The 20,844-nt window shown below is 58.5% G+C and overlaps 6 protein-coding genes across 6 annotated transcripts; 3 read left to right on the top strand and 3 right to left on the bottom strand.

Annotated features, from left to right (window-relative positions):
- Positions 1-295: 295 nt before the first annotated feature.
- THITE_2120221 (uncharacterized protein) lies at positions 296-1,751 on the bottom strand. Its single transcript, XM_003655876.1, has 4 exons — positions 1,491-1,751; positions 1,295-1,425; positions 667-1,230; positions 296-602 (listed from the first exon to the last, which is right to left on the bottom strand). Exons 1-4 carry the CDS (start codon positions 1,552-1,554, stop codon positions 333-335), a joined length of 1,029 nt encoding a protein of 342 aa, XP_003655924.1. The 5' UTR covers positions 1,555-1,751; the 3' UTR covers positions 296-332.
- An 851-nt stretch (positions 1,752-2,602) lies between these two features.
- Positions 2,603-3,139, top strand: THITE_2014717 (uncharacterized protein; the record flags this gene model as incomplete). Its single annotated transcript, XM_003655875.1, has 1 exon — positions 2,603-3,139. A coding segment is annotated over one exon (537 nt), but the record flags the coding sequence as incomplete, so codon positions are not given.
- Positions 3,140-3,283: 144 nt separating this feature from the next.
- Positions 3,284-4,099, top strand: THITE_2120219 (uncharacterized protein). The gene is made up of 2 exons (XM_003655874.1): positions 3,284-3,393; positions 3,459-4,099. The coding sequence occupies exons 1-2, from the start codon at positions 3,374-3,376 to the stop codon at positions 3,880-3,882; spliced, it is 444 nt and encodes a 147-aa protein (XP_003655922.1). The 5' UTR covers positions 3,284-3,373; the 3' UTR covers positions 3,883-4,099.
- Positions 4,100-4,197: 98 nt separating this feature from the next.
- On the bottom strand, positions 4,198-6,756 carry THITE_2120217 (uncharacterized protein). The gene is made up of 2 exons (XM_003655873.1): positions 5,964-6,756; positions 4,198-5,896 (listed from the first exon to the last, which is right to left on the bottom strand). Exons 1-2 carry the CDS (start codon positions 6,507-6,509, stop codon positions 4,316-4,318), a joined length of 2,127 nt encoding a protein of 708 aa, XP_003655921.1. The 5' UTR covers positions 6,510-6,756; the 3' UTR covers positions 4,198-4,315.
- A 176-nt stretch (positions 6,757-6,932) lies between these two features.
- THITE_2120214 (uncharacterized protein) lies at positions 6,933-12,085 on the top strand. The gene is made up of 4 exons (XM_003655872.1): positions 6,933-7,404; positions 7,485-7,588; positions 7,662-9,941; positions 10,053-12,085. The coding sequence occupies exons 1-4, from the start codon at positions 7,113-7,115 to the stop codon at positions 11,829-11,831; spliced, it is 4,455 nt and encodes a 1,484-aa protein (XP_003655920.1). The 5' UTR covers positions 6,933-7,112; the 3' UTR covers positions 11,832-12,085.
- A 1,223-nt stretch (positions 12,086-13,308) lies between these two features.
- THITE_2120210 (uncharacterized protein) lies at positions 13,309-18,633 on the bottom strand. The gene is made up of 5 exons (XM_003655871.1): positions 17,845-18,633; positions 17,350-17,787; positions 14,086-16,983; positions 13,658-14,022; positions 13,309-13,590 (listed from the first exon to the last, which is right to left on the bottom strand). The coding sequence occupies exons 1-5, from the start codon at positions 18,448-18,450 to the stop codon at positions 13,473-13,475; spliced, it is 4,425 nt and encodes a 1,474-aa protein (XP_003655919.1). The 5' UTR covers positions 18,451-18,633; the 3' UTR covers positions 13,309-13,472.
- Between the last annotated feature and the right edge of the window lie 2,211 nt (positions 18,634-20,844).

The following is a 20,844-nucleotide window of genomic DNA, read 5'->3' as shown; positions in this document are numbered from 1 at the left end:
TGAGTTGTTCTGGCTGCGCACTCGTGCGCGTCCCTCTGTCTGCACATCTACATGTCCTCATTTCCGAGTAGCTCCCATCGACGCAGCTCGCATTATCAATCCCGAACGCCCAAATACGCCTTGCTCCTCTCTTAACTCTCAAAAGTTGGTGCTCCCGTCCATCCCAGTTATGACTGACTATCCAGCGCCATTAGCCAGGGCCAGAAAGGGAAATGGTTCGCGATTCATACAGTCAAAAGTCTATCAAGCAGAAAGATGAGAGGTGGGAATGAAGTTATTGCGGTGGCAGTGTGAAAAGCGAATCCCAGCCACCACCACCTCCTCCCCTTTGTTTACCTCCTGCCGGGACCCCCAGCTCCCCGGCTGAAGCCGCGGCCCCAGCGGTTCGTGTTGATAAGGCTGTCGCTGTAGAGCCCGCCGCCGCCTCCCGTCGCCGGACCAGCAGGTGGCTGCCGCGCGGAAGGATAGTCCATGTCCATGGGCTCGTCGAAGCCATACGAGCCGTCCACGACCATGTCGTTATTGGAGGAGGGGCGAGTCGTGGTCTGAGCGGAGGGAGTGTTCCCCACTTTGGGGTAGACACTGAGGACTCGGCCGTCGGCCTGTGGTCGAGCGTTAGTTCTGGGGCTTTCGGCGTGATGCGGGTGAGATTGCAATGGAGCTTACCGTCTGGTTGTTGAACGTCGCGATGACGTTGTCGGCGCCTTCCTTGCTCTCAAAAACGATTTCAGCGATCACAATCGGGTGCTGTTTGAGTATCCGACAGCTGGTGATAAGGCCGCCCACGGGCGTCATGGCGCTCTCAATGTCGGCTGCCGTCGTGCCGGGAGCAAAGTTCTGCGCCATCACGACGAAGGGGCCGGCCAGACCGCGAATCGTGATACCCTTGTTGAATGTGTTGAAACCCGTCATCGCCTTCGGCGCAGTGGGAGCTGCGCCATTGGCGAACGCCGTCTGCTCTTGGTACTGTTGTTGATGGCCTTGCTGGCGCGGCGACTGTAGCTCTGACCTTATCAGCGCCTGGGCGACCTGCGCAGCACGCCGCTGCTTCCGCATATGGCTCGCAGGTCCGGTCAGCGGAGCATTCGGATCGGTAATGCGGGCGGCGAGGGAGGCGGCGCCATTCCCGGCGGCCTTGGGGCCCCGCGGCTGTGCTTCGTGCAAGTCATGTGTCCATTCACCGTCAATGTTCCCTGTGCTATGGCGAGCAGCCTTGGCAGGCACGCCACGCTGAAGCAGTGGTGGGGTCAGCAATAAGGGAAGAGGCAAAGTCGGTGCCGGAGAGAAGTCGAACCTTTCTCACGCCAGCGCGACTGGCGAGGCTGCCACTGGCGGCGGCTGGTTTGGGTGCAGGAGCACTTGCGCGGCGGTCTTTGGTGCCGAAGATGCGGGCGGCAAGCGCTTCGTTCTTCTTGCGATCCCGAGCTAGTTGGAATACCGGTTGGTTTTCTGCATCGAGTCTCAGGTTAAGTGGGCGCACAGTTACATACCGGCGTGGATGATCTTTTCGAAGTCGGTGGCGACTTTGCCGGTGCCGCTGCTGCTGGCGACCATGGTACCAAGATGACTCTATCGAGCAAGCGGGCAGATTCTTGGTTGAGATGGCCGACGCTGGTCCCAGTCGTGGAGAAAATTGAAGTTATACAGGTAGATCTTTTTTTGCGCCAGACTGCGATCGCGATTCTCAATTCACAGCTGAGCTAGCGCGATGGCAGGTTCCGACGCGCTCTGTGACGCCCCGGCAGCCAACCGCGCCGCTGCAACTAGCGCCGGCAAAAAACGCACGGACCAAATTTGGGTGCTTGGCACGCGAAGCGGAACGTGACGCTGCGTCAGAGTGCTCACGACGAGCTTCACCTCAGCTGGGAAACCAAACTCATTCAAAATCCTGCACTGTAAGTCCCTTTTGGTAGGTATCGCCAAGAGAAATCTGCTTGATTTCCACTCATTGCGCTCACTTTCCGCGTGATCTAAATCACTAATTAGCTGTAAAAAGGAAGGTTTGAAAGGCTCACGGCTCGTGGTGCTTTTGCGGCAGACGAAAAAGGGGGGTTGTTGACAACCCATAGCCCCCTTGGTCAACATAGAAATCAAATTGCCTTTGTTGGCTTACCCATTCGCTCTATCAAGCTTGCTAGGAATTCTTGGTGCTGGAACATGAAGTCAGAAACCAGAAACTGGAAACACGTCAGGCCGCAACAACACTCCCAGAAGCTCCTGAGCACCTTCCTCCTCAAGATCAGCGACTCCTCCCTCCTTCCTGCGGATCACTTCTAGCATGGACAGCACCTTCCGCAGCATCGTGCTTTCGCCGCCCTCAGTCCCGACCGAGCCCTTCCAGCAGACCAAGAATGGTGCCGTTTTATCCTTGGCATTTTGCTCCCTCCCCCCTCGGCGACGTATCCCAGCCAAAATAATCCCCATTCGTGTTTGTCGTGGGGCTTTGGCTAGGCCACTCTCGATATGTGTTATTGCTATTCTAAGGACTAGAGCTTGTCTTTCTTATTTCGCGGAGCCCAGTCTCGTATTCTACTGCTGCGTAACCGCTGCGTCGCAAGCCATGTCGAGACCTCTGGAGATGGACTTCGTGCCTGAGCCAGCCAGCCTCGGGGCCACCCGTTCCCGTGTGTCCATCACTGCAACAATTCGTCGCAAGACATCACGCCTCTTCGGCCGCAATGCCCTCAACACGCCGGGCATCGATGACTCGCCCACCCAGATCGAACCTCTGAGGGCCAAACGTAGTTGGTTCGGCTCGGTCGGAGCTCGCTTCTACCGCCAGGATTGTATGCTTCGAGAGTCTCACGAGAGCTCTCAAAATGTCCAAGTGGAGCTGCAGGAGGATACAGGCACGCCGAGCACGACGACCACCGCCACGTCGGCATCTTCGCCCTCGGAGACCTCCCCAGCTCGGTCGCTGGGAAGACATCGGTTGTTCCGTGGCCGGGGCTTCAGACTCCAATCCCTCCCCGCCAAGTTCCGTCGAGGAGGCGCAGCCATTTTTCGTTGGTCCTCGTCATCAGGCCCTAGCGACGAGGATAAAGAAAACATGCCGATGCTGGACCCTCCCGCTAGTACACGTCCCGACTATACGGGAAGCTGGAGTTCTTTCCGATTAGGCGTTCACAAGGCCGTCCGGGGTAAGTCCGTTCTTCTGGCGACCCTCGCTTTCTCGGTCACGGACCCAATTCAGTGGTACTAAGGAAGGCAAAGAGACGGTTGACAGCAACTTCCGGTTCTTTGATGACCACGGCATGCGCAGTGAGCTGGCGAGCTTCCCCGCCAAAACAGGTTACTGACTAACTGACGTATCTTAGGGACACCGCCAGTAAGGCCGCCTCCCAGGGCGCCAGTGCGGACTCTCTGGACAATAATGTCGGCGGACTCGTCAGAGTGAGCCGCAGACACTGCGATCCCTTGCATGGGCGCCGCGAACTGACACCATTCCGCTTTCTCAGGAGTGACAGCAGTCCAAACCCGTCGAGATGCAGAGCGTCTTCCGAATCACCGAAGCGATGGTCTCCTGACTGGTCACCATCGTCTCCAGATCACGTCCTGGTGGTATCTCCCGCCAGCTGCAGCGACGAGGCTGTGGAAACCCTCACAGTTTCGGCATCATGCTCGGTCTCCTCGCCCATCTCGACCGTCCCGAGCCCTGCTGAAGAGACGCTAGGATGGGAGGATGGTGGAGCGACAACCGAAGAGACAGAGGAAGAGAGCACGCCGGCACGACTGCAAGTGCTTGAGGAGGTGCAGAATAAGCCAACCAGGCCTGCTCAACCGGTCGAGAGGAGTGTGTCTCCGGCTGAACAGGCAAATGCACTGCCAAAGAAGGAGGATATTAGGCCGATTCCAGCTGCGCCCCCGGCCGTACTTGTTTGAGAAGAAAGCACGACGCAAGAGGATGGGGTTGGTGTCTTGGGAGTTTGGGAGTGGGGTTTAGGACCACATACCTTAAGCCAGTATCGATAGATTGGTTTCTTAGAGTGACTTCGGCGCCAGCTGGACTTTGAAGCACACACATACATAGTCTCAGAGGGATTCGCCTCCGAAGGCCGCAAGGCGCAGGGGCTCAACATGGAAAGGAAGAAGTCCTACAACGCAATCCGTGCTAATCTCCGTGCCTATACCTGGTAGTTACTGATTGTGACAAGGTTGTGTTGTACTGTACATGAGAGGATTCACGGCTTGTTCCTGCACCACCATATCATATTGTACATGCATAGGTACGTCTAAAGCGAAAATAGTGTACAAGTTGCGGCGTACAAGCCCTTCACAGCCCGGTCTAAACGCCTCAAGTAGATAGTACAAAACATCACACCGCGCGGCGAGCCGAACTGGAGTCGGAGTCGCGCCTGTCAAACCCGGCATCCTGCATATCCTTTTTCAAGCTAGCTCGCTCATCCTTCGGCTCGCCATGCGGGTACAGCTTGAGAATCCAGCGCTCGACCTGGCGCTGCAGGATGGCGCGCCGGGTCCGCAGCAGCTTGGTGGTGGCGCGGTCGGCCAGGCCGTTGTTGACGACCTTGTCGATGGCCGAGATGGTACGGCGCGCCGTCGCCATGATCTCCTGCATGTCGCCGCGCTGCCGCGACAGCTCCTCCGCCGGCGACCGCGCCGGCTCCTCCGGGTACGACAGCGATCCCGACAGGATCCGCAGCGGCTCCCACACGCGGTCGACCGCCGTCACCAGCTGCCGCCCCAGCGCCTCCTTCTTCTTCTCCTCCTCCTCGGCGTATGCGGCTGCGGCTGCGTCTGTGGCGTCCTTGGGCGGCTCCGGCGCCGGCAGGAAGTGCCGCGTGTTGGCGCGCGCCGCGTGCAGGAAGAGGCGCACCGACAGCGGGTCCGGGTAGCGCTGGCGGGCGACGAGCAGGTCGAAGATGCGGCAGGCGTGCTTGAAGGCGTCGTGGTTGAGGTTGTCGTCGATGCAGGTGCGCAGGGCCCGCCGGAAGGTGATGGAGGTGACGATCTCGGGGGGCATCGCCTCGACCAGCGCGGCCATCTGCGCGCTCGCGTGGCCGATGGCCAGCGTGCGCTGGTAGCAGTAGTAGGTCTCGGCGTCGGGCCGGACGCCGAGCGTCTTGGTGAAGTAGTCCCAGTACTTCACCGCGTGCGACGTCTTGCGCGTGTTGCCGAGCGCGGTGAGCGCGACGGCCAGCGTTTTGGAGTCCGGTTTCGCGTACAGCGGCGTCTTCTGTGCCCTCGTCTGCGCCAGCTGCTTTCGATCTCTGGCCGACATGTCCTTAGTGTCAGGCGCTTCTTCAGCGGAGGGGGCCGGGGGGCTGGCGTCGGCGGCAGCATCTTCGAGCGTCCTCCCGGAATCGGCAGCGGCTGGCGGGAGCTTTGCTTTGGGTTGGTCGAGCCTCGGGATCTTCATGGTCTGCCATAACAGGTCCAGGACGCTCTCGTTGTCTTGGTAGTCTCCCGTCGTAAGCAGTCTTGCCATAGCGAATACTAGGTCTGCATCAATAATGGTCCTGGCACTTCTCCAGTTCGCAATCACATCGACCCAGATGGCCCTTCCCCTGTGAATGTTTTTCTGCATCTCTCGCTTGACTTCGGCGTCGACGAGGCCCAAGCCCCTCTTCTTCGCGGCCTCCGAGTCGTGCCTGAGGGCGTTCAAGACGATGGTATAAGTGTAGGCGTCAGGAGCGCGCAAACCCTCGTTGCAGGTGGCAAGGACGGTGAAGAGGCTTTCGAGGTCACCAGCACGTGCGCAGACCTCGAGCACGGCGTTCATATGGATCGTATTCGGCCTGAGGGCGGCGTGCTTGATCATGAAGTTATAGATCCTGGTGGCTTCCGACACGGCGAGCTTTGGGTGGATGGAAGCAGCACATCCGCGGAAGATGATGGTGTACGTCTTTGCATTGGGTATCTGCCCCCGCTTCTTCATCTGCAACGCAGTCAGTGGGCGATCTAGACGACGACAAGAGACGACAATTCGGTAACCAAGAACGCACCTCATTGTACAGCTTCACGGCGGCATGGAGACGATGGTTCTTCATCTGGTAGTCGATCAGATGGTTCCAGCTGACCTCGACCTTCTTGTTGCGGCTGGCCATGCGCGTCATCAGGAGAGCTTCGTCAAAGCTGCCCTTCTGGAGCACTCTGCTGACATGTTGGGCAATGTGATAGGGGTCCGTGAAGTGCTCGAGGTGTTTCTTGACGGTCGTTTCCAGTTTGCGCAAGTACTTGCGCCTTCCTGGCTCGTTGTCCGACAGGGCCTGCGCGTGCTCGTATTCCATTTGTTCCCCGTCATCCTCGAGCATCCGGTCGCCTGAGGATCTTCCCTTCTTGGATGGGGCCGCCTCGTCATTGGGCTTGCTGCGGTCGGCCGCCGCCAGAGCGCTGCGCACGTCGATCTGGATCCCTTCCCCGGCCACGTAGGTCCTCCGGCTGGAGAGCAGGCCCGGGGTCCTATTCGGTAAAGAATTGAGCAGTCGCGAGCTGGCAGGAGCCGCGCCTAAGCTTGCGAGGCTGCGAAGGCAGCCCCGGCAGATGAACATGGCGGCGACGAGGGGCACCCGGCGTTGCGGCGCGCTCTTCAGGTCAAGGGGGGAAGAGGTCAGGCGTTCTCCTAGTTTTTGCAGGCAGTAGGCAAGGCAATTTTGTTGCCGTCTATTTCCTCGTCATGCGCTGCTGCACTCTGCAGGCAACGCGAGGCAGGGTTTGGTCTGTGGCGGTCGTCGGCAACGGTGCTATTGAACTGCTTCCAGGTTGTAAACCTACACAGGAGCACGACAGCAGTTTTTTTCACTGGTCCGGTTCATTCATTGCCTGCCGGAGCATCCCAGCTCAATGTGGGGCCATTTTGACAGGGCTCAGGGGCCCTGGGCCCCCTGTCCACTTCCAGGTGTGTCACTGCTTGCTTGGCACCACTTACAGGGGTTACGCTACGCGTCTGGTAACGCGAAAACACGCGAAGAGCGCAAGAGCGCGTCTCATTACCGAATTGGACTCCCGCTTTGGGCATACTCCAATACAAACCTTCCGCACCGCTTCCTTGACTGTTTCCCCAATAGTGAGGGACAGATCGAAGTCCGCTCGCTGACAACTATGACTTGGTCGAAACTCTGAATTTACATTTCAACAGCGGAAGACCACTCACAATGTCCAAAGCCCACAAGCGCGACAGGCTTGCCGAGCTGCGCGCGCTGCGGCAGTCGGGCAAGAAGGTATTCGATACGTACAAGGTCGCCGAGGTCGAGGATCTCTACGAGGAGGTGGACGAGAACCAGTACAAGCAGATTGTGCGCGACCGCCTCAACCAGGATGACTTCGTCGTCGACGACAACGGCGAGGGATACGCCGACGACGGCCGCGAGGAATGGGACCGCGTGCGTGCTTACGAGTCCGAGAGCGACGACGATGCCCTGCTCGTGCGTGGGAAGGACCGTAAATGTACGAGTCCCTGCGCGCTGGAGATTCTTCGTAGACGATCTGTGACGCTGTCCCGCGCTGACCCGTCCTTGCCCACGCAGCCAAGAAGCAACGCCAGGAGGAGCAGGCTAAACGAGACGCCAATGACCGCGACATTTCCGAGTACTTCACAAAGGGCGCTGCGAAATCACAGCCCAAGCCCAAGGTCTGTTCAAAATGATTTCTTATGCCGTCCAGCGGCTCTGGTTTCCCTTCACTTACACCTCGCCCCACCCCAGGTCATAAAGACGGAAGACGACGACAAGTTCCTCAAGGATCTCTTGGGAGAGGTAGACTCAAACATTCCCGTTGCGCTGCCCAGGATTCCCAAAAAGCGAGACAGGTCGGCGGAGAGGAGGAGAGCTCGCGCTCCCTCACCCCCACGAGAACCTCGACAGCCAGCCACCAAGAAAACAAAGATGCTGGATGGCAGCGCATCCTCTCCTCTGCCAAGCGATGTTATAATGACCGAAGATGATTTCGTGCCTCCCGTGGATGACGATGACGACCATGCTGCGCCCCCGGATGTGGCCATGAGCGACCCGGCCCCCTCATCTCCCGCAGCAAAGGTCGTCGAGCGGAGGTCACAAGCCAAATTGGAGGATGATGAAGATGAGGATGACGACATGATGGAGGTTGTCCATGCTGGCGCTGTTGCTGGCGCCAGCGTCAATCTCTCTGCTTCGCGGCAGACCAAGAAGATCGTCAAGCCTGATCCCTATCCAACTCCGGCAACCTCGTCTCCTGCCAAGGGTCCAGACGCCACCGTCGACGCAGCGGCCTGGAATGGTATCAATGAGAAGCTCAATGTGGTGAACAGCTCGCCACCGGAAGCCAGGACCATGGGCAAGATTGACTACAAGGATGCCATCGAGGAGGACGGCAGCCTCAAGATGTTCTGGACCGACTACACCGAGGTTAATGGCAGTCTGTGTCTCTTCGGCAAGGTGCTCAACAAGAAGACCGGCCACTATGTCAGCTGCTTCGTCAAGATCGACAACATCTTGCGGAAACTCTACTTTTTGCCGCGCAAGCACCGGGTGCGCCGCGGCGTCGAGACCACAGAGCAGGTCGAGATGATGGACGTCTACAACGAGGTCGACGCCATTATGACCAAGATGAACGTCGACATGCACAAGATCAAGGTCTGCACCCGGAAATATGCGTTCGAGCTCCCCGAGATTCCCTCGGAAGCCCAGTACCTGAAGCTGCTCTACCCCTATACCAGGCCCGCCATCGAGCTTGGCACCAAGGGCGAGACCTTCTCCCATGTCTTCGGCACCAATACGGCTTTGTTCGAGCAGTTTGTCCTCTGGAAGAAGATCAAAGGCCCGTGCTGGTTGAAGATCGAAGATGCCGACTTCGGCGCCCTGAAGAACGCCTCCCACTGCCGGCTCGAAGTCCTGGTCGAGCATCCCAACATGGTGGCGACGCTGAGCGATGGTGACAGCTTCGAAGCGCCCCCTCTGACCCTGATGAGCCTTGCCATGCGCACAATGTTCAACGCGAAGGACAACAAGCAGGAGATTCTGGCCATCAGCGCCAGGGTCTATCAGGACGTCTCGCTCAGCGACACGACCCCGGCCGATAAGCTGCCCTGCCGGACGTTCACCCTCATCCGCCCCCCAGCCGCCGCCTTCCCTCTGGGTTTCGAGAAGCTAGCCAAGGACAGGAGGAAAGGCTTGATCAAACTCATGAAGCAAGAGTCTGATATCCTGTCATTCTTCCTAGCGCAGATCGACCTCGTCGATCCGGACATCATCCTGGGACATCAGCTTGAAGGTGTCGACTACAGCGTTCTGCTGAACCGCCTCTACGAGAAGAAGACGCACCAATGGTCTCGCTTAGGAAGACTGAGGCGGTCGGCCTGGCCGGCCTCGATTGGCAAGGTTGGCGGCAACGTCTTCGCCGAGCGCCAGATCATGGCAGGCCGCCTCCTGTGCGATCTTGCCAACGACGCCGGCAAATCCGTCATGTTCAAGTGCCAGTCGTGGAGTCTAACGGAAATGTGCAATCTGTATCTCTCGGGAGATAACCACCGGAGGGACATTGACAACGAGTTGGCGCTCAAGACGTGGGCCTCGTCCAAGGAAGGCCTGATGGACTACCTATCGCATGCCGAGGCGGATACTTACTTCATCGCTGCCCTGGCTCTGAGGACGCAAATCCTGCCCCTCACCAAGGAGCTCACCAACCTGGCAGGCAACTCGTGGGCAAGAACGCTCACCGGCACCCGTGCCGAGCGAAACGAGTACATCTTGCTCCACGAGTTCTACGGGAAGAAGTATATCTGCCCAGACAAACAGCCCTTCAAAGGAAGGGCGCGCGTCGAGGACGAGAACCAGGAAGAAGACGGCGGCGAGGGCAAGAAGAAGGACAAGTACAAGGGCGGCCTTGTCTTCGAGCCCGAAAAGGGCCTCTACGACAGGTTTGTCCTCGTCATGGACTTCAACTCGCTATATCCGTCCATCATTCAGGAGTTCAACATCTGCTTCACCACCGTTGACCGCACCTTTTCGGTACGTGGGTTTTTTTTTTTTTTTTTTTTTTTTTTTTTTTTTTTTTTTTTTTTTTTTTTTTTTTTTTTTTTCCTTCTTTTCGGCCGACGGCGCCTTGCTGACGAGAACTAGTCGGACGACGAGGATGCGGTGCCGCCAGTTCCGACCGACAAGACCCCTGCCGTCCTTCCGAAGCTGATTGCAGGCTTGGTCGACCGCCGGAGGCAAGTCAAGAGCCTAATGAAGGACAAAAATGCTACCCCAGAACAGCTTGCGACGTGGGACATCAGACAGCTCGCCTTGAAGCTCACAGCCAACTCCATGTATGGCTGTCTGGGCTACACGAAGTCGCGGTTCTACGCCAGACCCCTTGCCATGCTCACCACCTTCAAAGGGCGTGAGATTCTCCGCAGTACGAAGGACCTGGCCGAGAGCATGTCGTTGCAGGTCATCTACGGTGACACCGACTCCGTCATGATCCATGCGAATGTGGACAACGTCGCCGATGCCCTCAAGGTCGGCCGGGAGTTCAAGGCCGAGGTCAACAAGCGGTACAGGCGGCTCGAGATTGACATTGACAATGTTTTCCGCCGCATTCTGCTCCAGGCCAAGAAGAAATATGCGGCGGTCAATCTGGTCGAGACGAACGGCAAATTCGTCGAGAAGCTGGAGGTCAAGGGTCTCGATATGAAGCGCCGCGAGTACTGCCCTCTGTCGAGGGAAGTCTCCAAGCGCATCCTGGACGAGATTCTCTCGGGCAACGACACCGAGGTGTCTGTCCAGCACATCCACGAGTACCTGCGCGAGATCTCGGGAAAGATGCGTGCGCAAGCCATTCCGGCCCAGAAGTACATCATCCTCACGCAGCTGGGCAAAGCTCCCAAGGAGTACCCCAACGGCGACAGCATGCCACAGGTCCAGGTGGCGCTCCGCGAGATGGCGCGCGGCAAGACGATGCGCAAGGGCGACGTCGTCTCGTACATCATCACGGGCGATAGCAAGACGACCTCAGAGCCGGCCGCCAAGCGCGCGTACACGCCGCAAGACGTCCTCAAGGCCGACTCGGGCCTCACCCCGGACGTCGAATGGTACATTGGCAAGCAGATCTTCCCGCCCGTCGAGCGCCTCTGCGCCAACATTGTCGGCACCTCGACCGCCCAGCTCGCAGACAACCTCGGCCTCGACGTGCGCCGCTATGCCAACAACTCGGCCTCTAACTCCTCCTCGAGTAGTAACCGCGACCTCGACATCCACCCGCTCGAATCGCAGATTCCCGACGCGATCCGCTTCCAAAACTGCGCCCGCCTGACCCTCCGCTGCCGCGCCTGCAAGGCCAGCGCCCCGTTCGAGGGCCTGCTCGGCTCCGCCGACCGCATCACGCCCGCGGGGGTGGCCTGCCCGACGTGCCACGCGGTGCTGCCGACGCTGTCGATCGTGGCGCAGGTCGAGGCGGCGCTGCGCGCGCAGACGGCGCGCTACTACGAGGGCTGGCTCGTGTGCGACGACGCGAGCTGCGGCAACCGCACCCGCCAGATGGGCGTCTACGGCGCCCGCTGCCTCGGGCCCAAGGGCCTCGCGCGCGACTGCCTCGGCCGCATGCGCTACGAGGTCGGCGAGCGCGACATCTACAACCAGCTGGTCTACTTCGCGAGCCTGTGGGATGTGGACAAGGCCAAGGCGCTGGCGGGGACCGCTACTGCTGCAGGAGCTAGCGAGGGTGGTAAGCCTGGAGGAGGAGCGGAGGGTGTCCCTGCGGGCGAGATGAGGGACAAGATCCTCGCGCTGGCGGAGCATAACCGGGTCAGATTTGGCACGGTCAAGGGAGTGGTGGATAAGTATTTGGACAAGTGTGGCCGGCAGTGGGTCGCGATGGACACGTTGTTCTCCAAGCTTGGGTTTATGGCTGCTTAAGCTGTGTAGTTTGGTATGATGGTTTTGTAAGCCAGCCTTTCCAGGTTACTGCGTAGCTTGGCTAGCTGGCATGGCATGATGGCGTTTGGGCACTTCTGCGAGGTAATGTTGATTACGTTGTTATGCCTCTTCATCAATAAATGGGATGTAATTGCTCCTGGCCCCGGTCTCAAATGTTTTGCTGAGCAGACAACGAATGGTCTTTGGCTGGTCCGGGCTAATGGTGATCACGGTGTGGTCATGGAAAGGTCACTCACAGGTGTTTAGTTTTACTCACTTCATTCTCAAGGAAACAATCTCAGAATATACGCCCCTAATGATTAACTGACAACAAGCGAAGACAACGCAGCATATCATATGTACATGGCGACGAACCCGTCTATACCCTCCATCGAGGCACCCAGCCCGGTTTCCTCCACTTTCCCTCATGGAAACCTCATCCCGTACCACATCTTGTCCACCCAGCCATACCCGCCTAGATATCCCTTGTCAAGTTCAAATCCTCCTGGAACTGGCCTCTCTCACTTCTCCCTTCCTTGCCTTTGGCCCCTGTCCTTGCTCTGTCCGAGACAAAATGAGAAATCCCAGCAGGTAAGGTCGAAAGATCCCCGACAAAGCAAAAAGCAGGAAGCAGACAGCAGCGAAAGGGACAGAAGTAAAAGAAGCCAAAGCAAAGAGGTACGTAATTACAAACGCCCACCGTCGCCGCAGGCAGGTTCACCACCCCAACCTCCCCTCTTCCAACCTCCCCCTTTCCCGAAAGGATGGAGGCCCTGTCCTGTTCACTGCTGAGAGCGCGGCAATACTCAGACCATCAAACCGGTGGCGCTGGACAGTTAAACAGCCGGGCCAGACCAGACAAGCGCAGCAGCAAGTAAGGCAGCAATGGGACATTCATTCTCGCAGTCCGCCTCGAGCCCGGCCCCAGCTTCATTCAGTCCCTCCTCCCCAGTCAGCAAAGAAACTTCAAGAACTTCATGCATGTGCTCAGGGGAGAACCAGGGCAGGCACACGGAGAGAACCTTTCTGCAACCCCAATCACCACACGCACACAAACACACCTCAACTCACGTGTCGCAGAAGTCAAAGCGGAGCATGCCGAGGCCATAATAGAATGCATGACGTGCGTGCATTAGCAAGAAGGAGAACGATAAAAAGGGAGGGGGCCAAGAGGGCATTCCGTTCCCTGTCCCTGTCCCGATCTCCAGCCATCCATCCGTCCAGCAGCAAAACCAGCGTGCGGAAAAGCAGGCGGCAGACAGTAGCCGGGGTGCGGATACATACTTTTAAAGTTACAGAGCGACAAAAAAGCATGAGATGCACCGAAAAGTAAGTAGAGTAAGAGCGAGGTTAGAGAAAAAAGAAAAAGTCGATTGCTCTCCCGTACCCGAAACTCCAGAGCGATAAAGAGAGAAAAAGAAAACAACGCCAAGGGATATCTCCCCTCTGCTGGGTGCCTCTCTGGTGGGTAAGTCTATCGAGATGAGGGAGGTATCATGAGGAGCCCCAACTTTTGTAAAGACCAAGGCAGTTTTGGTAAGAAATATCCCGCCGCAAATGCAAATGACAAACCCCCCGCCCGGTCTATGCATGAGCTCATGAATGCAAGACTTTGTAAAGTAATGGGAAAGACCCTGCTCATTAATCCTCCTTCTTGCCGTCCCCAGCCGCCACCGTGTCGAGCGTCGCCTTGGACAACGCTGGCGACGCGTGGGTCGAGGGAGGAGAGCCAGGGTGGTCTCCGGTATCAGCGAGAAGTCTGTGCGCCTCTGGTCAGCAACTGCCGGTACCTTAATTGCGGGGGAAGCTAGGCAGATAGAACGCACCCAAATGCATTTGCGTGGGCGACCGAGTCACGCTCACGAGTGGGCGGCGTTCCGGTACGTGAGGACGCGCCGGAGTCCTCACCGGCACGACCGAAAGCACCACCGGGGCCACCCAGACGACGGCCGCTGCTGCTTCGAGAGTTGAACATTGAGGTCGGCGCGAACGACGGGTTCTGGCTCGAGGTGCGGCTTGATGATGAGCCCTTGAGGCGCCGGAGGTCGTCAATGCCGACGTGGTTGGGCGCAGAGTTGGTGTAAGAGAAATTCCTCGACTCGCCGCGGCCACCCATGGGCCGGCCACCCGGAGCACCCCGCTGGCTGTTGCGAGCGCTCTCAGCCGCCTTCTGCGCAGCCTGTGCCTCGGCCTAATCAAAGATGGGTTAGTGTCCAAATCGCGTGCGCACGGGAGCGTGAACCAGGCAACATACCTCAGCCCGGACTTCCTCAAGCGTCTTCGGACCCTTGTTCATCTCCTTGGAGACCCAGCCGGCTTTGCGCAGGTCCACTATGTCCATGAGCATGAACTTCAGCCGGCTAGGCAGACCCTCAAGGTGAATGATGGTATCGATTCGCTGGAAGTACGCCTCCATAAACGAGCGGCCCTTCTCGGCGCTATCCAGGTTGGCACCGATCGTCCGGAGAAGCTTGGTGAGTGACTCGATTTCAGCCTCGTCGGGGATACCGGTAAACTCCAGCAGCTTGCGCACGCATTCGTGCATGATGCGCTCCGTGAGCATGCCGAGCTTGTAGAGTTCACCGATGAACTGGACGAGACCCAAGCCGCGCCGCTTGGCAGCGGCGGCAATGTAGTACTCGTCAGACAACATGGCCGCCTCAGTCGCCTTCTTGTCCTCCCCTTCCTTGGGTTTAGGGAGGTCGACCTTCCAGCCACGCTCAAACTCCTCTTGGCACCGGTTCAGGAGGTACTTGCGGAACAGAGCGCCACCACTAACGACGTTGCCCTGTTTGTCGAGGACGCTCTCGTCGCGAATCTCTGGGCTCATCATCTCAAGCATACGCTTGCAGAACTTGGCGTACATGGATGCCCAGTGCGCCTCGTCGGTTGCCTTTTCGAATGTGAGCTGGATAACCTGGCGCAGTGTCCGGCCATCCTGCTCGTTCTTGGACTGCGAAGCAATCGTGAGAATCTGATCCGAGATCCGGTCAAAGTTGTCGGGTGTCATCTTGTTCAGAGCAGCCTTGACCTTGCGCTGCACCATCTCCGGGTCAAGGTGGCCACCTTGGCCAATGACCGCGGTGGGAGCCTGCGCGGCCTTGTTGCCGATGCTAGTAGGCTTCCAGCCCGTCGCCGAGATAGTGATGGGCTTAACTTCTTGGCCATGGGTGAGGGGCATGGTCTTAGCAGCCTGCGCCTCGGCCTTGGCGCTACCAAAGTCTTTTCGGCTGCCTCCGCGCCTGCTTCCGGTCCTGGGGGAAGGCAAGCTGGCGGCGCCCGACGACGGGGTGCGACTCAGCTGGCCGGGGAAAGCACTGGGACGGTTGAAAGGACCCATAGATCCGATGCTGGGCCTGGGCAGATTGCCCTGAGACATAGCGAAGCGCTGCTCCGAGGTGGTACCAGGGGGCAGAGTCTTCGCTCCGAACTGACCCATGCCTCCAGGCGGGAAAGCGGACGACGCACCCGCACGAGAGCCTTGCCTGCCAGAGCCGGCGCCGGGTGTGCGAGCCGACGCAGATCGGGAGCCGTCCGTGTCGCCAATGAGAGCCTTGACCTGCTGGTGGAATTCCGGCGACGGCTGCTCGGTGAACACATGCTGGAACTGGAGCAAAAACTGCGCGTCGTATTTGAAGATCTTTCCCTTCTTCTGGACCGCGGCGTTGAGAGCAGGGTTCGGCGACGCAATGCCCGGAGGGTAGATGTTGTACTCCACGCCCGGCAGAAAACGGGCAGAGCGGAGAGACTGCAGTGCCGCGCTGGGCTGGGGCGCTTCAACCTGCGTCGTCTTGAGAGGCGCCAAGTTGAGAGCAGCAGGCTTGCTCCGCGTCTTGTCAGCAGCTCCTGCCTTCGCGGCCGTGCTGGCCTCGGCGGTGCTGGCGGGCTGCTCGGCCGAGGCCGTGTTATCCGACACCTTGAGCTCGTCGAACTTCTTCGATAGAAGCTCGGCCACGGATAGGGTCTGGCCACCTTTTGCCTCGGCCTCCTTCCGACGGCGCTCTCGCTCCTCCTCCAGCCTCTCCATTTCCCGCTCCTGCTCGCGGAGTTTCCGGTCGTTCTCGGCGGCGTTGAGCTTCGCGGCCTCTTCGGCGCGCTTCTTCTCCTCTTCCTGCTGTGCCCTCTTCCTGGCCGAGATCTCCTCCTGCTCCTTCTCACGACGGGCGTCTTCCTCCTCCATTTCGCGGATGATACGCTCAAGCTCTTCTTCTTCGGAGAGCTTGTCGGCAGCAGCGGGTTTCTCCTCCTCTTTGGCTTCCTGCGGTTCAGCCGGCTCGGCGGCGGCGGGAGCAGCAGGAGCAGCGGCAGCAGCTTCCTCCTCGGCCTTCGCCTTTGCCTTGGCCTCTTCTGCCGCCTTGGCCTCTTCAGCAGCCTTGGCCTCATCCGCTGCCTTCTTCTCGGCCTCGAGGCGCGCTGCCTCTTTGGCTTTCTCTTCCGCAGCGGCTTTCTCGGCAGCGGCCTTCTCGGCAGCAGCCTTATCCTCGGCGGCCTTCTTCTCCGCCGCTTCTTTCTCAGCTGCAGCCTTTTCTTCTGCGGCCTTGGCGGCTTCCTCTTCCTTGGCTTTCGAGTCGGATGGGGCATCTGCCTGCTTCCTCACAAGGTCCTTGAATTCGTTCCGGACCTGTTCAGCTGTCTTCTGAGTGGCAGCGCTGTCGGCGCGGCCGTGAGAAGGCGTCGAAGGCTTCGAAGGAGGGGTAGGAGTCGACACAATCGCTGGCGGTGTCTTGGATTGCTCGATGGCGGGAGCCGGGGAGGCGGGGGTCTTGATGGCCGCAGCAAGGTCAACGACCTTACCTTCCGAGTCCTTGATGACAATAGGCGCGCTCTTCTTGGGGCGAGTGAACGCTGGAGACGACACGATAGCCGGGGGGGCGACTTGGGCAGGCCGTGGCTGCGGCGTGCCTTGGGCAATGGCCGGAGCTTGGTTTTGTCCGGTGCTCGACGCCGGCCGGTCCGAAACCTGGGAGGCGTTACGCGACATGGGTGGCGCCGTCGGCTGTGCAGGCCCGTAAGGAGGAACGAAGGCCTGATGGGGCCCCGGCGGGAACTGAGAGGGCTGTTGTAAGTAATTGTTCATGGGCTGCCCAGGATACTGGTAGTTCATCCTGTAGTCCTGCGGCGGCGGCATGCCATAGAGGCCACCCATTTGCATCTGCATCTTGTTGGCGGTTAGCAGCTTCTCAAAGGTACCGCTCTCTGGTGATAGATCAAGGGGTCCCATGAGCTGGGGGGGAAACATGGGGACATGACGATTCGTGTGGAACATGTAGGCCGGAGGCGTGCCAACGGAATAGTCGGACGGCATGCTACCGCTACCATTCTGATGGCATTCAACCAAGGACTCCCAACGCTTGCTTTGGCGCCGCGGCCTCCGGGTCAGTTCCACGCACGTCTCTGTGCTGCTCAGGGCGTTGGGAGCTCGTGAATGGGGCGCTTTCTCCGAGTCCCGACGCCCTGCCTTGCCCTTCTTGTACGACTTGAATGCGGGTTGCTCGTCGGTGATGGGGAGGGACTTTACTTGATGACCGTATGGAGACATGGTCGGATTCATGCCGGGGTGGTAGTAAGGCTGGGGGCCAGCAGCCAGAGCAGCAGGCGGCATCGTTGGAGTGCCATGGGGCATGGCTGGAGTGGTCGCCGGGCTGGCGCGAGCGGGTTGCGGGGAGTTGGGGTACCCCTGCATTCCGCCGCGGCCCTGGTGGTAGGGCGGCATGCCTCCCCGACCCGGGTTGGGGCCAGAGAAGTTCCGGTTGGGCGGGTAGCCCATGTTCGCATTGTTGTACTGCGAGTTGTTAAAGCCGCCACGGCCACCGCGGCCAGCCTGGCCCTGAAAGCCACCTCGACCGTGCGCCGGAGCACCATGGCCAACGCTCTCGCCGTGTGTAGAGGCCTGCGAGTCGCGCCTGGCATGGGGGCTCTGGCCCATGCCGACGGGGTTGTGCTGCTTGATGTGACGCTGAGACGGAGGGTTAGCAATGAAACTGCGGCCGAGCTCGAGGACGTGAATGCTTACATCATTATCGCCCGGAAAGCTGCCAAATGTCAAGGGAGCCGCCTGGGGCATGGACGGAGCGCGCTGGCTGCCGCCGCTCTGCTGTGGGATCTGGGGGATCGGCGACGGCGAATGGGCGGGGGATTGAATCCGCGGATTGCCACTCCCAGGGATGGGAATCGGCGCGGCACCGCCCATCTGGGGCGTGCTGTGCGCGATGGCTGGCGACTCGTGAAAACCGAACTGGATATTCTTGTGCCCCCCAACAGGGCCGCCGTTCGATATGTGACTGGCTGGCGCGTTGGCGCTGATCGTGACGGAACTCTTGCGGGCGTGCTCTGGGCCGCCGTTGACGATGGAGCTGCCACGCGCAACGGGCGGGGCAGCCACGGGGACGGCGGGGGTGACGTTGGGCCTGCCGTTCATCGGCGAGGCAGTCGAAGAAGGCTTGCCATTCTGAGAGGCGGGTGTAGTGGATCCGACCACCACGGGCGGGTGAGAGCCCGTCGCGATCAGCGGCGTCGTCGGCTTCTTGGTCGCACCGGCTGCGGAAGCATAAGACGGGGCCGCTGGGGCAGAAGTAGTTGGCGCCGGGTTTTGATTCGATTGACCTGCCAGGGAAGTCATAAGGGGAACTGGTTGACTCGAGAGCCGTGTGCTGATTGATTTGCTTTTTTGGTTTCTGGCGGTGCGCTTGGGTGAACCGTGGGAACTGCGAAGAATATCGGGTCGGTCCCCGACAACAGCACGTCGAATCTCAGATCCGGCGTGTCGCGCAGACAGCAGAAAATGATTGTATGTCGTTAAGGTGGTTCCTCACGACCGGTTCGGCGAGACAAATCGCTGCGCACTTGGACGGCTCGAATGGTTGAGTGCCGAAGAAGGGCGATGAAAGAGTGTCGGTGGTTCGTCGCGAGAGGTCGCAATCGGAAAGGAAGGCGACCCGAGAGCGACTGAGCGTCGGAAATCTCGCGCGGCGCAGTTTTTTCGTAATTAAATCGGAAGAGTGGAGATGTATTCTCTATTCCCGGGATGCGAAGTCCGTGAGAAGAGAGAACACTCGGTATTATGCGTGAAAATAACTAAGGTAGGGGAATCGGGAAGTTTCGATTCCTCCTTGGAGATTTTCACAAGGTGGGTGTGGGAGTGTGTGGTGGGAGGAGGAAAGCAAGAGCCCAGAAAAATTTTGGGGGAGCTGCCTCTGGATGGCGAAGAAGGAAGGGGGGTGTGTGGGCGCTGCTGAGCACACCCGAAAACGCGGTTCGCAGGCACTCGGGCGACACAAAACGGTCAGGCACGGGCAATAGTCACTGATTGGTGTACAACTCACCAGTTCTGCCAGAACGCTTGTGCCAAAAGTCAAGCAGACGCTTTGTTTTCAGCTATCTCCCCCCAAACCTTGAATGGCTAGTGCAGGATCGGATATCCCTAAGTCGAACGCATGTACAGTGATACTGTGAGCATGAACAGAATACTCTCTTCCAGGGGCGCATGCGCGAGCTCCGCGAGCATAGACGACTTGCACCTTGACAGGTACCTAGCACCTTGTGCACTGGGCACATGCGCTGACACACAATGAATTACCGCCATTGTAGTATGTAGACCTGGGACGGCCTCCACTCAGCCGGTGCTACTGACATGATCGATGAAGCCTGTTGTGATATCCTAGACAAAGCCGATAATACGTGGGCTGACCAGTTTGCAATGGCAACGAGATACATCCCGCACACTGCCATTGTTAAGGACCCACAAGACAACAGCAACGCTAAGGTACCTAACCTTCAACAAGATGGATGCCTCTGCTTAGGCACAAGGCGAAAGTCACGAGGATACAATGTTGGGTGCACAGTTTCAGGAGCAGGGGATCGTGTTCGCATTCGTTCTGGTTTGCCAGTGCGTGATACAAACAGCGGCTTTAGGTATCGGCGTGCTGCCCCCAGCCTTAGAGTTCACATGCAGACAGTCGATTTAGCTTAGGCATCAAACAAGGGTTCCTAACTTCGCTTTGAGCCACAGGAACCGGGATATCTCTGGTGTGGTTCACGATAGTCAAGGTCTCATATTGTCCTCGGGTGCTTCTTATTGTTCGTCGCTTGCCGAGTTCCCGCCTGGCCAGCCCAGCCCAAGCGCAACAAAGAGGAACTGCGGTGCCCGTTTACCATGCTGACTAACAAACGAAGGGTGATTCGACTTCGCCATATCTCAGGTTAGCAGGCGCTGCTTCACAGCCCCAGTGCAGTTAGGTATAGGTATCCGTACTTCGTTTTGCAATTCGCATTTTGATATTTGAGCCTCCCCCTACTCCCCCTTTCCCCCCTCCTTTTCTTCCGAAGTGCCTCGTGCATTTCGGTGTTCTCTTTGTTCCTGATCCCCAATCTTGGTGGGCATTACAGTTCCGCTGAGCCCTAGTTGGTACTGTACCCAGTAACTAACCCACCAGGCGAGCTGCCTCGGTGCCTCTGCCCCACAGGATCTGGAGATGTTGCATTCACAATTGCCTCGCTCGGACCAGACACGAATCTGGGGAAGGCCATATATGGCTCGGAACTTCCCTTGCCGCAGGTGATATGTCGTTTTGATTTGCCGGGAGTCACCATCGGTGTCTCTTCATCAAAATGGCTTGGATGCAATCCGGAGTGGAATTTTCCTTTGCTGCTAATCCCACCCTGTGTATCCGGGTTGGTAAGCTGGATTGTCTGTTTGGCGATTTGAAAAATTGGTCGTCGTTAAAGAGGTCCCGCCAAGACTAATTTCGGAGACTGCCGTGTACAAGTAATTACAAATCGCCAAGGGTGAACGGGGCAGCCACGACTTCGAGCAACAGAGCAACATCATCGACAAGACAAAATCGCAAAGACTCGCAACAACAACTCTACGAAACCTCAACCAAATTAAAAAAAAAGAAAACAAAGATAACCCGTACCCTAACTATAACCCAAACCCTAACTAGCGGGGGGCTGGCGCCGCCCCCCGTACCCCTAGCGAACTAACCCTTGGCGATAGAGCAAACCCCTTGGCGAT

This window comes from Thermothielavioides terrestris, chromosome 4 (genome assembly GCF_000226115.1).
Source record: "Thermothielavioides terrestris NRRL 8126 chromosome 4, complete sequence".
Classification (NCBI taxonomy): domain Eukaryota; kingdom Fungi; phylum Ascomycota; class Sordariomycetes; order Sordariales; family Chaetomiaceae; genus Thermothielavioides; species Thermothielavioides terrestris.
The sequence above is the reverse complement of the archived record's forward strand: the minus strand, read 5'-3'. Positions and strand labels throughout refer to the sequence as shown.

What these genes read in the sequence shown, in the direction of transcription:
- THITE_2120221 (XM_003655876.1), bottom strand. Translation starts at nt 1,554, where the DNA reads ATGGTCGCCAGCAGCAGCGGCACCGGCAAAGTCGCCACCGACTTCGAA. An exon ending in CGAAAAGATCATCCACGCCG is followed by an intron (nt 1,426 to 1,490) that starts GTATGTAACTGT and finishes TATTCCAACTAG; the next exon opens with CTCGGGATCGCAAGAAGAAC. An exon ending in CGACGTTCAACAACCAGACG is followed by an intron (nt 603 to 666) that starts GTAAGCTCCATT and finishes GCTCGACCACAG; the next exon opens with GCCGACGGCCGAGTCCTCAG.
- THITE_2120219 (XM_003655874.1), top strand. Translation starts at nt 3,374, where the DNA reads ATGTCGGCGGACTCGTCAGA. An exon ending in ATGTCGGCGGACTCGTCAGA is followed by an intron (nt 3,394 to 3,458) that starts GTGAGCCGCAGA and finishes CCGCTTTCTCAG; the next exon opens with GAGTGACAGCAGTCCAAACC.
- THITE_2120217 (XM_003655873.1), bottom strand. Translation starts at nt 6,509, where the DNA reads ATGTTCATCTGCCGGGGCTGCCTTCGCAGCCTCGCAAGCTTAGGCGCG. An exon ending in CCGTGAAGCTGTACAATGAG is followed by an intron (nt 5,897 to 5,963) that starts GTGCGTTCTTGG and finishes ACTGCGTTGCAG; the next exon opens with ATGAAGAAGCGGGGGCAGAT.
- THITE_2120214 (XM_003655872.1), top strand. Translation starts at nt 7,113, where the DNA reads ATGTCCAAAGCCCACAAGCGCGACAGGCTTGCCGAGCTGCGCGCGCTG. An exon ending in GCGTGGGAAGGACCGTAAAT is followed by an intron (nt 7,405 to 7,484) that starts GTACGAGTCCCT and finishes TTGCCCACGCAG; the next exon opens with CCAAGAAGCAACGCCAGGAG. An exon ending in AATCACAGCCCAAGCCCAAG is followed by an intron (nt 7,589 to 7,661) that starts GTCTGTTCAAAA and finishes GCCCCACCCCAG; the next exon opens with GTCATAAAGACGGAAGACGA.
- THITE_2120210 (XM_003655871.1), bottom strand. Translation starts at nt 18,450, where the DNA reads ATGACTTCCCTGGCAGGTCAATCGAATCAAAACCCGGCGCCAACTACT. An exon ending in TGTCTCCATACGGTCATCAA is followed by an intron (nt 16,984 to 17,349) that starts GTAAAGTCCCTC and finishes AACAAGATGCAG; the next exon opens with ATGCAAATGGGTGGCCTCTA. An exon ending in TTGAGGAAGTCCGGGCTGAG is followed by an intron (nt 14,023 to 14,085) that starts GTATGTTGCCTG and finishes ATCTTTGATTAG; the next exon opens with GCCGAGGCACAGGCTGCGCA.